General features: G+C 35.8%; 2 protein-coding genes across 2 annotated transcripts; one reads left to right on the forward strand and one right to left on the reverse strand.

Annotated features, from left to right (window-relative positions):
- The first annotated feature begins 1,573 nt into the window (after nt 1-1,573).
- LOC21396109 (1-aminocyclopropane-1-carboxylate synthase 1) lies at nt 1,574-4,762 on the forward strand. The gene is made up of 4 exons (XM_010094276.2): nt 1,574-1,969; nt 2,120-2,251; nt 2,377-2,537; nt 3,504-4,762. The coding sequence occupies exons 1-4, from the start codon at nt 1,799-1,801 to the stop codon at nt 4,528-4,530; spliced, it is 1,491 nt and encodes a 496-aa protein (XP_010092578.1). The 5' UTR covers nt 1,574-1,798; the 3' UTR covers nt 4,531-4,762.
- Nucleotides 4,763-8,868: 4,106 nt separating this feature from the next.
- Nucleotides 8,869-10,600, reverse strand: LOC112090840 (phospholipase A1-Igamma1, chloroplastic-like). The gene has a single exon (XM_024163098.1). The coding sequence runs from the start codon at nt 10,490-10,492 to the stop codon at nt 8,918-8,920; it is 1,575 nt and encodes a 524-aa protein (XP_024018866.1). The 5' UTR covers nt 10,493-10,600; the 3' UTR covers nt 8,869-8,917.
- Nucleotides 10,601-13,340: the final 2,740 nt, after the last annotated feature.

Here is a 13,340-nt window from a genome sequence, read left to right on the forward strand (position 1 = left end):
ATCTGAATTAAATAATGTGTTAATTATTCCGCCAGTAGTGTGAAAAATAGGCTGTCACTTGTAGTGTCACTTTTTGTTTTATATTTAATATCTGCCACTTTACTTAAATGACCACGATTAGCTAAAGAATATATATTTGATATCTCTGATATCGTTTTGCATGTAATGAAACTTATTAGCGCGCGCGCGAATTCTATAAACCATGCATCATGATTGCGTGGAGAGGGGATTAGTAAAATGAAGTAAAGGATTCCGCTTACATTTTTTTTTAATTGAAGTGCGCCCATATGATATTTTTACGTTTTAGTTGACGTGATGTGATAATTATCGAAAGGATATAAAAAGAAACACAAATAAAAGAACACAAGAGTGAATCCTGAAACAAATGGATATGATAGTTCTCTCCTCAAGTCAATGAGCTAGCGAGAGGGACGTGATACTAGAGGGAAATACTTTATGATATAAATTTAAGTATTGATATTTATATATATATTTTTTATTTAAACATAAATCTAGCAATCTATTGTTCAATATTGTACTACAGATTGATATATAAGTATTCTCTACCATATAATTAAGCCCCTTTTATATCAAATTAGTAGTATGATCAGAGTGGTGTAGTAAAGTAATGTTAGCAAACACTTTCACGTTTTCCTTGTTGTTTTAAAATTTTAAAATATGGACGCATCATACAAAACGTGGACGTTTAAGGTACAAACCCCATTTTGCCGAGTGGCGGTTTCTGCGGGTTTCGTCGGTGGTAGTCTAATTTGCACTCTTATTTCACAGTTCTCATTTTATGCCAAGAATAAAATGTCAAATATTGCTGCATGCTTAATTTGTACCAAAGCACATGCATGTTTTTTTTTACCCCTCCGAGAAAATAATAGTTATAACATGAAGTGACAATAAGAAAATAAAGTTTGGGAAGTCGAAAATAATAATGTTAGCAAAGAATAATCAAACTGATATATCTGCAACTTTTGACAATGTGGATTGGTTTGCCGAGACCAAGATATATAAGCTTATATATATATAAATATAAATATTTATATACATAGATGGATATATATTATGTATGGTCCCCACGTCCCTCTCGAAAAGTATTAAAACCAAAGAGAAATAAAAATACATTTTAAAAATTAAAATTAAAAGAACTTCAAGTGGGGACCACACATCAAAACCTGAATATTTCTCGCCGATCATTCCTGTAACGTTTCAAATCTTGAAAATGTGTGGGAAACTTCGTTCTTGTACTAAAAAGTTTGACCCTTTTTTATTCTTTTTCATTTTTCTTATTACAACAACAAATAAAATACCTAACCCCTGCAGAAAAAGTTCACAATCAAAATAAACAAGAAATATTTCCACAGACGAAAATTGGATTAACAAGACCATATTAATTACAACCAGTCACCCACACACACTTTTTCGGTTCCACACGCGTGCTTATGCCTTTGATTTCATCAATGACACGCAATCTCTTACGCTGACTGACCAAAATATTACTCCAAAAATGTGAATATTTATTATTCTTATCATTTCATGTTCAATTTCTTTGGTGTGTGTTTGAAACTTTGAAATCGACTTTTCCTCTCTTCTTTTTTGCTTCCTTTATTGGCAGCTAGGTAATCTGAAAAATTCTCTCATGTCTCATCATCTACACTGCCTATATATATCCGCATATTCTCCCACACATTTATCTCACACTCGCATTTAAAATTCAACAACAACAAAATTCCGAAACTCACTTTTTTGACAAAGCCCGCCAAAAAAAAAAAAAGAAAAAAGAATAAGAATGAGATCATTAGCTAGTGAGAATCGCCAACTTTTGTCCAAGATTGCAACCAACGACGGACATGGCGAGAACACGCCTTATTTCGATGGCTGGAAGGCCTACGACCGAGACCCATTTCACCTTACTAAAAATCCCAGTGGTGTGATCCAAATGGGGCTCGCAGAAAACCAGGTAATATATTACTTGTAATAGTACTTTCTTTCAGTTGTTTTCTTTTTTCTTCTTTTCTCAGTTCCGAACACGTTGGAAGAGGGTATTTCAAATATTGTACTTCACCTAAGTGATTCTACTTACTGAATATTTTGCGTTTTTTGCTTTTAGCTTTGCTTCGACTTGATTGAAGACTGGATTAGGAAGAATCCCATAGCCTCTATCTGCACAGCTGAAGGAGTGAAAGATTTCAAGGACGTGGCAATCTTTCAGGATTATCATGGTTTTCCAGAGTTTAGAAAGGTATACATATAACACATACATACACAAGAAACGTAAATTTTTTAATAGGCATTTTTAGATTTGCTTAAAATGGGAAATTCTGGCGTATAAATCATGTAAATAATAATTGGTTTTATTCAATTCAGGCGATTGCGAAGTTCATGTCAAAGGTGAGAGGTGGTCGGGTCACATTCGATCCGGACCGCATAGTGATGGGCGGAGGAGCCACCGGAGCAAACGAGATCGTCATGTTCTGCTTGGCTGACCCTGGCGACGCTTTTCTTGTTCCTACACCTTATTATCCAGCGTACGTAGATACTTTTCATACGATCAATATGATTTTTTATCCGTTTATAATTATTTGGTGTTGTTTGGTGATCAGAAAACTCGCGATACCTAAAAATCACCTGAAGTTATTGAGTGATATTTATGGGATTTTTATATCTTATTACATATATTTACATTTTATATTTTAGTAAATATATTGTCAATAGATTAGTCCAACGTCAAAAGCATTTATCTCATTAAGTTTGTCATATAGAATTCATATTTGAACTCGCGAGTCTGATAGACTTTCGGCTGTTGACCAAACGCAACTCTAAAGGGCCCCCGATCACCATTCTTTGGTAAACGCCTGAAATTTCAAGTTGTAACCATTGCACACGTGTGACGTTCCCATTTGCTGGAACTTTATATATGTTTGGACAATTTCCAAAACACATTTCTTTATCAATATTCCAAGGCGTACATATGCCTAAAGTCTTAATTAATCCAGTTTGTTCAACTCTGTCCTCTTTCTGTCTCATGGCCCACCAATATTTTCTTAGCTCGTAAATCTTCCCTTAGAAAATGTCACTTCGAATTAATTAATTAATAACACACGTACCAAAGTTCGATATATAAAAAGAATTTTGCTTACAAAAAGGAACAAAGCTTAGTTGTCTCCCATCTACTGGATTCAACATGTGTTTGGACAATTCCCAAACCCCATTTCTCCATCATTTACCTATAACCCTGTAATGTATAATATATAAGAGTCAAAATCATTACAAAATTTGTCAAATCAATAAAAATATTCTGCAGCTGGTCTCATTATGCCTCGTAAGTACGTCTCCATATGGTCCCACTAAATAGAATACTATACACGCACGCACGCCATGTTTGCTTTGTACACAAACTTTTATTTACCAAAATTTGTTTTCCACTTGATCACTTCCCCTAACTATGAAGATTATACTCACACGTATACAAACCTAATTTGAATTGCATGCAGATTTGTCAGAGACCTTGGATGGAGAACAGGAGCACAAATAGTGCCCGTTCACTGCGACAGTTCCAACAATTTCCAAGTAACCAAACAAGCCTTAGAAGCAGCATACGAGAAAGCCCAAAACGACAACATTAACGTTAAAGGCCTCCTCATAACAAACCCATCAAACCCTCTCGGCACAACCCTAGACAGACAAACCTTGAAAACCCTAGTCAACTTTGTCAACGACAAGAACATTCACTTGGTATGCGACGAGATCTACGCTGCCACGGTGTTCGACTATCCGAGCTACGTCGGCGTTACCGAAGTCGTCGAAGAAGTCGAAAACTGCAACAAAGATCTCATCCACATCGTCTACAGCTTGTCCAAAGACATGGGACTTCCCGGTTTTCGTGTCGGAATAGTCTACTCTTATAATGACGCCGTCGTTAGCTGCGGCCGAAAGATGTCGAGCTTTGGATTAGTTTCCTCGCAGACTCAGCGTCTTCTCGCCTCCATGCTCGACGACGACGTCTTTGTTTCGAACTTTTTGTCGGAAAGCTCGAAGAGACTGAAGAAGAGGTATGAGAACTTTACCAAAGGGCTTGAAGAAGTGGGGATCACTTGCCTCAAGAGCAATGCCGGATTGTTCTTCTGGATGAATCTCCAAAGACTCCTAAAAGAGCAGACATTCGAAGGCGAAATGGCGCTGTGGCTGGTGATCATCAATGAGGTCAAGCTCAACGTGTCCCCAGGGTCTTCTTTCCAATGTTCCGAGCCTGGGTGGTTCAGGGTTTGCTTTGCCAACATGGAGGAGGAGACCGTAAACGTGGCACTTGAGAGGATTAGGTCTTTCGTCGGGAAAGAAGCGAAGCAAGCGGCAGTGCCGCCGGTGGCAAAGGCGAAGCGCAATTGGCGGAATAATGGCAATTTGAGGCTTAGCTTCAATTCAAGGAGACATGAACAAGAGGGAGGTTTTATGTCGGCAGCTCATATGTTGTCTCCTCATTCACCTATGCCTCAATCTCCTCTTCTTCGTGCAAGAACTTGAGGGGTTTTTGCTGTCATATTTGGCCCATATATATATATATATATGTTATCGTTAATTTGACTATACCAAATAGAATTGTTAAATGAAATAAGGTTTGGTATAGATAGGTTATATAATCATTCGTTATTCGTCTTTTAACGTATAATTCTGGTTCAAGTAGCTAGCTGGATGGATATCTTTTTCTCCCATGTTTTTGGATGCTAAGAAAAGCTATAGCTTTTTTTTTTTTTTTTGTGGGAGCTAGAAACTAGCTGAAAAGTGTTTAGTTATTGATCATGATGTGTTAAGATATATGATGTTGATTAAAGTGATTAGTTGCCTAGTAATAGTACTGGACAGCCCTAGGCAAGTTTTACTGTTCATTTCCTTTTATTTCTTCTCATGTAATTTTGATTCTGTAATTCACATGAAAATTATATTTGTGTTAAATTAAATCAAATTTCTCGTGATATACCTTGGCAAAATATGGGGCCTAATACATTGAATGTGCTACTTTTCCCTTATGACGGTTGCTCTCTCTCCAGGTTTTTTTTTATTTTTTATTTTTATTTTTTATTTTTTATTTTAAGGGGCTTAGTATTATTTTAGCAAAAATAAGGTGCGGTGTATTACTAAAATTAAAATATGTATCACACTGCCACATGACGGCGTTTTTCTAATAGTAGCAATTTGCTATATCTCTCTCACTAACCTAAAGGAATTATGTGCTTTGGTGACAAAAAAAAAAATGTAAACTAATTTTTGAAGGTGAAAAATAAAAAAATCTCCACTAATTTTTGAAGCATTAATTTGTTTTAGGAACAATTCTTATTTCATTTCATTTGAGTTAATTGATGAAAGTCGGTTGTTTATCGAAGTCGAGATTTTAATAATTGTGCTAGTCTAAATTGGTACACCTTTGGAATATATCATCCCCTAAAAAAAAAAAGGATCTACCATTTTTACCCGCAATATTTTTCTTTTGAAAGATTTTAACCGCAATGTTTTGTAACGCATTAGAGAGTGGAGACGTTTGGTTCATAGATTATAATCATGTGATTAGCATTATTTTTAATTTACGTGTATTTTTTATGAGAAAAAATACTGTAGCGAACTATGAACCATGATTCAAATCATGGTTTGAATCCTCCGACCAAACATAAGTGTGTAAACTGAACTCAATGGGTTTGTCAAAGCCTTTAATTGGTGGTGACATAAATACTGGTCGGTGTCTTTTTCCGGGCCTAAAAGAATGTTAATTTGGCTAAGACAGACCAACTTGACCAACACAAGAAAACATGTCAAATATTGGTGGGTCAGGTACGTCCAATACATTCCAAATGTTCAATAAGCACAAATTACTTGAGAATCACGTTATTCCAGTGCTGTATACACAATCCAACAAAAAAACATGTCCCAATTGCTAATTGTCGTCCACGTACGTACACCACCCACCATTTGGTGAAAATGGCGACCTTTATAACAACGACCCTCTGCCAATTCATACAAGAAAAGTAATCACTAAGCGATATACTTAAGTGGGATCTCAAACCGTAGATCAAAGAAGATTAGGAAAAATTATTATAATTAACAAACTATACAAACTAATTACATAGTGATATTACTGATGTACTAGTCATCCGCATTATACATATTTCTTATAGGCCCTAAAAACTGTCTTTTATTGATTTGTCAGCAATACATATGCTTGGAATAAAAAGATATGTAAAATGCCATATTTCATATATATTTGTGTGTTCAAAGGTAACCATACAAAGTGATAACTCACAGAAATATAGTTATTTAGCATACTTTTAGGCTTAATATTTGTTTATATTCTCCGGGTAAAATGCCTTTGTGTTAGTATTTTGAATAGCATTTATTAATCTTTTTCCGTGTGGCAGAAAGTTGTTATTTATGGGAAATCTTGCTATATTTTGAAGTTATTCCTCAATTCAACTCATTGCATTGACCCTGGGAACTTAGTGCATGATGTCCACAGGAGGTGCTGACGTAGGCTTTTGGTGAGAAAAGCACGGTGGAAAACACAAATGTTGAAATGCCCCTAATGCCATAGCATTGCTGCAGCAAAGTCGCAGCAAAAGCAGGAGCAGCCAAAAATTAGCAAGCTGGCGCAGTTTGTCTTTTAGCGCTGGTAGTGGTCCAAGCACTGACGGGACAGCTGTAAGAGCACCAGGAGGGGGGACCATCAATCATGACTCTCATGCATACACTTGTCACTAGGGCACCTCAACATGCCCTAGTATATAAAGGAAAAGAAGAGTATAGTACGCGAGAGGGAGAGAAGAGGAGAAAAATCAGGGAGGCACACAGAATTCCTGGATGAGCTGGAAACGGAGATAGAAGAGAGTACAGGAGATTTTGGACGTTGGAGCTGGAGAAAAGAAGAGTACAACACGGATACACAGGGGTTTTTGACCTCAGATTCTAGTTTAGCTGTTTTCTCTTTCTCTTTGTATTTACTTTCCGAGACCTTATGGATCTGTTATTTGTTATTAATTCTGATTTTGTTGAACTAAACATGAGCTAAATTCCTTAGCTAGGATTATTGATGGAACCAAAGTTGCAATGAAGATCTATTTGCTATTTTGATTGATAATGTAATTTTCATCTGGTTTATTCAAGCATATTTATTGTTTACTTTCTATTAACTGACAGGCCATCATTTAGTAAGAAAACACAAACTTAAGCTAATTCTGGAAAGGTTGGTTGAGTTAGATCTAGCTTGGATAATGTAAGAGATAGTATAGGAATATACTATTATCTTGCACAACCCATTAAAATTGATGTTAACGTCAGGTCTGTAAACTAAAACACATAGGAATATGTTGGTTTGGTTTAAGGAATTACAAGCATAAATCTGTCGGAAGATGATTATGTAGAATTTTAGGTTGACTAGATGAACTTTGCTACAGCAATCGTATAGCAAATCGTGGTCAGAGTTGCAACCGAGGGGAAATCAGTAATCCTAGCCTTCATCCATCATTAAATCACAGCTCTAAGCTCAGATCTTGTTGACTTTTACCTCTTGTCTGCATTTAAATTACAGTCTTTGGTCTTATACATTCTTTTCACTTAATTAATATCAATTTGGCATTCAAACTATTCTCAATCATATTGATAAAACTAGTTTTTGTAATAGAATTCCTCATTAACTCAGTCCCTGTGGAGACGATACTTTACTCATTACTATATTACTTGTTCGATTGCGTGCGCTTGCGTGGAGTCATTTTATGCATAGAGTTTTTGGCAAACAGTGACGTTTAGTTTGAAGGTTCAAAGAGTTTGAACTTAAATTCAAGTTTAAACCCGTGTTTATTTTACAAAAGGTAAAAAGTATTTAAATCCTTGATATGACATTTCATAACCCAAGATTCTAAAAAAATAAAAGATTTTTGAATCCAAGTCTCTCATAAATTCTCAAGATTTAGTGGCAGTTCGTCTCTTGACTTTTGGGCAAATGTTCATGTACAACTTCATTTTCGTTTTGTATTGCATTGTCACTTTTGTTATAAGGTTGGACACGTTAATGGAAGCTGTAGCAGTGGTGCCCTGTTTCTGCAATTAATGACGAAGCAAATCAGATGACTGATGGAAATCTAGTGATTGATCTATACTACAATGAAAATTAGAAACTGCGTAAATTCATTAATGGTAGGCAATGTATCACAGTCACATGTAAAGAGAAAATAAGAAAGCAAAAAGACCGCAAGGAAAATGAGTAGGAGAAACACAGGCACACACATTTTGTAAGTACTGATAGCTACAGGGATAATTATGCAGCCTGCCAGTGAAACACGCCGTGGATCGACTTTTGCCACAGAGGGCAAAACTATTGCAAAAAATGCCGGATTGCAATTAATAAAGTGACCATTTTAGCATTTAAGTTTCTTTTAGCAGGGAGTTTATATTGAACCTTTTGAGTTTAAATTTGATGTGAGATTTTGTGAAGTTTGAACCTCAATTTAAATACGTGTTCGTTTAGAACTACAAATGTTATAAACGAACTAGATCATTGTAGAAAATTGACCACGTCTTTGTGCAATCAGATGGAAAAGTTTTCTTCTGTTTTCAAATCACACACAAACACACACACATTCTGTTTTCAAATCACATACAAACACACACACACACACACACACACACACACACATGTATATATCAAAATTTTGCAAATTCTGTAAAATTGAAATTGTTGTTTTCTTCTCAGTTTTTTTTTACCGCGAATTAGTATTTGGTTATTTGATGATACATCATTTAACTGTTTTTTTTTGTTTTTTGTTTCATGATGCGTAAAGTTAATCCGGCAAATAAATGTGTAAAGGATTGGAGAGCGAATTATCAACGGATTTAAGTTCTTTTCTCAAATTATATATTTGTGTATGTTTCAAGCACTAAGTACAGGTTGAAATACATTGTTATCTGATTGCAAAGACACAGCAAGGGAATGGGCTTGTTGTGCCTCTCTAACAGGTGAAGGAATGTCCTCAATCTCTCTCTTGGGTTTAACCCATCTCCCATGAGCATTACAAACCAACCCCTTATGGGCTAATTGGTACCAACACTGTGGAATTCTAAGCTCATCCACCAACATATCACATGCCTTGTTCACTAAAGCAACATCCCTCCTTGCATTGTTCCTAAATGTGGCCCTTGTGCTTAAAAAACCATCCACAAGATGCAGGTAAGTCTCCAAGCTATGAAACCCAATCAAATTGAATCCGCGCTTCAAATAAGATGACGACCGGACGTCAAGTTTCAGCTCAGCCCCAACATGGGTGTAAATCCATTCCAATGTTCCCGTGATCTCATCGAACTTCTGCAAGCTCTCGTTTAAAACTAGCCCCGGCATTCGCGGGACCATGTCTTGCTTGACAACAACTCTCAATGTCCTCACACCCATTTGGTGAAGCTTGTCTCTGAAGGCGGTGTTCCCAACTCTTGGGGCGCCAAAGGAGATAACGCTGATGGGCAGCCCGGGAATCGCATGCGCAGCCTCATAAGCGTTGAGCAAAGCGAGCGCCCCACCGAGGCTATGGCCCGTGATTGTGAGGCTAACTTCTTCACCCTTTGCCCTATACATCTCCACAAGCCTCTTTACTTCCTTCATGACTTGTTCCGAGGCACTCGACTTGTTATATCTCGTAATCTCGCTTTTCGACGTGTAAATGCTCAAGAACCCATGTTCAACTTTGGCGTCGTGATTCCCAATTGGCTCCAACTCCCTTTGAAGATCCTCGTACCACTCTGACGGAGCCACAGTTCCCCGCCACGCCACGACAATGTCTCTCCGCCCGATTCTCCGCGTTTCCTCGTCGCCGCTCACTGCTACGTATCCCATCCAATTGGAGTGTTTGCTCCAGGAATCCACCAAATGGGATCTCTCCAGCCAGTTGGGAAAATCTATATGTGACATGGCGTAAATGTACTTGCTGACATTATAGCCGTTTTTTCCCAGACCCATTTTTTCGAACAGTTTGTGCGCATTGTACCTGCAACTCCCACAGTACTCCGAAAACGAATCGAAATCAAAAGCGTCGTAAGTCGCTTGCGCGAATTCACCGTACTTGACGATCTCTCGCCTTAGCCAAGGATGAAGCGGGTCGAGAAGATTCTCCCAGCCGTTGGATCCGTGGATTTCCCGCCATTTTTCGGCGATCACTTCCTTCGGAGAAGTCGTCGGAGTCGAATGTTTCTCTTCGACATCGTAAAAATTGGAGTTAGAAGTCGAGAAATAGTCGTGAAGATTTTGTTTCGAAGGAGTTTCGATGTGGAGGTGAAGGAGATTGGAGAGCGATTCGGCCAAGCGAGTCGCCGTGTTCGTTAATGGCGGTTTTTTTGTTTGTGGGCAGTGGCTGATGACGGCGGCTTCTTGGTGGGCAGCGCGTATTGAAAAACGACGTCGTTGGCTCGAAACGGCACCATTTGTCGTTGGAAAATGGTTGGTCATCATCGTAGACATGGCCGTGGTCAGTTGGTCTAAATTCCCCCACCAGATGACTGAAGAAATGCTTGAGAAAGGCTTTTTGGTGGGCAAAAGAAGACTCGGAGATTTTTGGGAAGAAGAAAGATGAATGTAGGGACTATATAGAGAGAGAGAGAGAGAGAGAAAGAGCAGAAGAAGCAAAGCGTGTGTTAATTATTGAAGACTGTTACGCGGGTTGGATTCTACTCTTTACTTTTATCATGTTTGACGCTAATAGTCTAATATTTTTGTACGGATTTGAATTTCAGGTCCTTTTTTTTTTCGGACCATGTCTTGCAGGTTGAATCTTAGTTACGTGTCAAATTTATTGTTTTTTTTTTTTTTTGGTGAGAGAATTTTATTAAACATATTCTTTTATGAATATAAAAGGGACCCATGATTTCGTATGTCTCGTTTATTTCATAGATTTGAGTTTTTAATTTTAGATTTTTACAGTAAAAAATTCTCATAAAATGTCACATCTAACTTTTTCTGCTACAGTAAAAAGTTCTCATAAAATGTCACATTTAACTTTTTCTACTACAGTAAAAAGCTCTCATAAAATGTCACATCTCAACTCGAATTGAAAACTCGAATCCGCGAAGTGAACGAAGCCGTAGTATACGCCTTTAATTTAATTATTAAAAAAGTTTATTGAGACTATGAGTGGAATGATAAGACTAAGAGCTCGTTTGGTTCATGGATTATAACCATTTTCGATTTATGTGTATTTTTTATGAGAGAAAATATTATTGCGAATAACGAATCATGATTCGAATCAGGGAACGAATCCCTTTACCAAACGGGCTCTAATCGTTTTGAATCTTAAAGGTTCTAAGGCCTTGTTCACTTCGCATCGCAGATTTGAATTTTTAATTTGAGTTGAGATGTGATATTTTTTTAGAGTTTTTCACTGTAACAAAAAAAGTTAGATGTGACATTTTCTGAGAATTTTTTACTGTAAAAACCTAAAACTGAAAACTTGAATCGGTAAAATTAATGAGACTTTAAATACATCTTTACCATTATGTCAACACGGTAATAGAAATTTGTATTAAGGGTCGTATATCCATTATTATGTGTATCTTCAATGATTGGACAACATTTTTCAAGTTTTGTCCTTGTTATAGATAAAACCTCTACAAAGTTTCACTCAATTTTAAGATATGAAACTGTTAGACTGAGGTCTTCAATCACGCCAAAAAAAAAAAAAAAAATGTTGCCTCTATGGTTTGTAATTCGTTGTTATGCTTATGGTTCCTATTAAAATGTACTTACAATTGTAGTTTTTTTTTTTTTCCTCCTCCTTTTGAGAATAATATCTTGTTTGTTGGAATATTTCGAGCAAACATGATAAAAGTACAAAATTTTATTGACTTTACGTTTTTAAGATTTTATGAAGTATGAACTCTGAATAATTTAGGGGTTGTTCTTTTACAACAAAACTCAGAAAAAGTTTAAATTCGAATTACAACTTTATTTCAGTTCGTGTTCTTTTGTAAAATTTGAGTTTAAACTCGAATTTGGGGCTAAACTCGAGTTCAAATTTCTCCTTCAACTTGAGTTCATAAACTCGAACTCAAGTTAATGAGCTGTATTTTTTCTATTCTTAAAAATGTCATAACTTTTTCGTTTTAATTCTGATTGAGATGATTTTTTTTCTATGCATTCACAACGAAAAGAAAAATAAAATCCCACCCATATACACTATTAAAATTTCTCATCACCATTGAGTTTTTATTAAAATACTATCTAAATATAAATTTAAGTTTTGACCTACCTAAACACAAACTCAAAAAGATTTTCAATTCAAATCATAACTCAAATGTACACATCTAAACACAAACTCAAGTGACAACTTCAAGTCAAGTTATAACTTAAACTCAACTTAAGATCATCACTCAAGTCACCCTAACTCAAAAATGTAAAAGAACAACCCTAATATTTCGAGCAAACATGATAAAAGTACAAAATTTTATTGACTTTACGTTTTTAAGATTTTATGGAGTCTGAACTCTGAATTACCTCGTTAGGTAAAGTTTTCGAAATATGCCAGTTACTTTTTCAATGGTTTACTTTCTGTTCGCACTCTCTCAATTGATATGTTTCCTCAATTTTAATGCAAACATGTACTAGTTTTACATATTAATACAGAAGGGACATTATTATTCTTGAAAGAAGATGGAACAACCCTATCAATATCATAATATTTATCCATATCTTAAATTTTGAAAAATAAAATAAAATGGCCAATATATTATTTAATGAATATAGACATCTAAGTTTAATCTTAATTTTTTAATGAATTTATGTGACATGTGAGTCATATTTATTGTTTTAATATATGTTTAAAAAATTATCACGTTAATTAATAATAAATAATTACATCTATAAATAAAAAACACAATAAAATTAGTATAAAAAATTATAATTAAAATTAATATCCCTAACACATACTCTTATTTAATTGGATTTATCTCAAAGCTAACTTGCATTTCCCCATTGTGTACATAATTCTTCTTAGGATCTACTAAAGAAAATTATTAGATATGGTGCATATAACAAAAGAGTTTCCATTTCTATCAGTTATAAAATCAAAAAGAATTTTGCTGCAGCAAAATTCTTCTCAATAAAAAATTTTGCTGTAGCAATATTTAAAAAAAAAAAAAACAAAAACACGGGGGATAAAAAAGGGCAACATGCCCTATCGCTTTCATTCAAAACTCCCAATTTCCCTTTCAAAAAAAAAAACAAAAAACAAAAAACCCTACCAGCCCCACCAAGTGTTTCCGTGGCATCCCTTTCTCCTGCGCCGTCAACCCCACTGATCAGCCGTGACCGCAGC

Source organism: Morus notabilis, unplaced genomic scaffold (genome assembly GCF_000414095.1).
Source record: "Morus notabilis unplaced genomic scaffold, ASM41409v2 Scaffold298, whole genome shotgun sequence".
In the NCBI taxonomy this organism is placed as follows: domain Eukaryota; kingdom Viridiplantae; phylum Streptophyta; class Magnoliopsida; order Rosales; family Moraceae; genus Morus; species Morus notabilis.